At 36.9% G+C, this 949-nt stretch overlaps 1 protein-coding gene across 1 annotated transcript in view; it reads right to left on the bottom strand.

Annotated features, from left to right (window-relative positions):
* The window catches only part of LOC106471562 (venom protein 302-like), a 9882-nt gene extending 8933 nt beyond the window's left edge, over positions 1-949 (bottom strand). The window contains exon 1 of the mRNA XM_013932166.2: positions 771-949. Coding sequence (XP_013787620.1) covers positions 771-820 — 50 coding nt within the window. The 5' untranslated portion in view covers positions 821-949. The remainder of the gene's footprint in view (positions 1-770) is intronic.

The raw sequence follows: 949 nt of genomic DNA on the forward strand, positions 1-949 counted from the left end.
AAACATTTGGTACAAATTATGGGTTAAACATTTGGTACAAGTTATGGGTTAAACATTTGGTACAAATTATGGGTTAAACATTTGGTACAAGTTATGGGTTAAACATTTGGTACAAATTATGGGTTAAACATTTGGTACAAGTTATGGGTTAAACATTTGGTACAAATTATGGGTTAAACATGTGGTACAAGTTATGGGTTAAACATGTGGTACAAGTTATGGGTTTAAACATTTGGTACAAGTTATGGGTTAAACATTTGGTACAAGTTATGGGTTAAACATTTGGTACAAGTTATGGGTTAAACATTTCACAAAATAACACGACTTTTTCAAAACTCTCACGCCTACACTTTAACTTCTCAGAAATAGTTTAGGGAACTATTTTCCCGTTATAGTGTATTTACCGCCATTAGTTTCGACGATGCCTCCCCCACCAGTAGCACAGCGGCATGTCTGCGGACTTACAACGCTAGAATACGGCTTTCGATACCCGTGGTGGGCAGAGCACATCTAGCCCCTTGTGTACCTTTGTGCTTAACTTCAAACAAACAATAGCTTCGACACCGTTAATTTAATCTTATTACATAACCTACAGTCAGAGCAAGCTGAAAGTGAATTTAAAAATCAACATGGCGGTGAGTATAGCTAAGTTAATCTGTTTTTCTTACGTTCTCAGTTCCAAAGACTAGAATTCATTGTTTAATCAATTGCGTACCATTGCCGTTAGCCATATTAGTATGTTAATATTATTAGCACGTTAAGACACTTACCCCGTAAAACACACGAGTAAAATGACGACGAACACATAAATATTGCCCATTCTGCTTGTTGTCAACGTAACCAGTCAACAGCGATCATAAAACTGTTTGTTAGCTTCGCTTCTCAAGCTGAATATTTTATCTGCTTAGGGTTACTCTTATACTGGATATCCTGTGTGGCCGTGATGATG

Source organism: Limulus polyphemus, unplaced genomic scaffold (genome assembly GCF_000517525.1).
Source record: "Limulus polyphemus unplaced genomic scaffold, Limulus_polyphemus-2.1.2 Scaffold4699, whole genome shotgun sequence".
Lineage (NCBI taxonomy): Eukaryota > Metazoa > Arthropoda > Merostomata > Xiphosura > Limulidae > Limulus > Limulus polyphemus.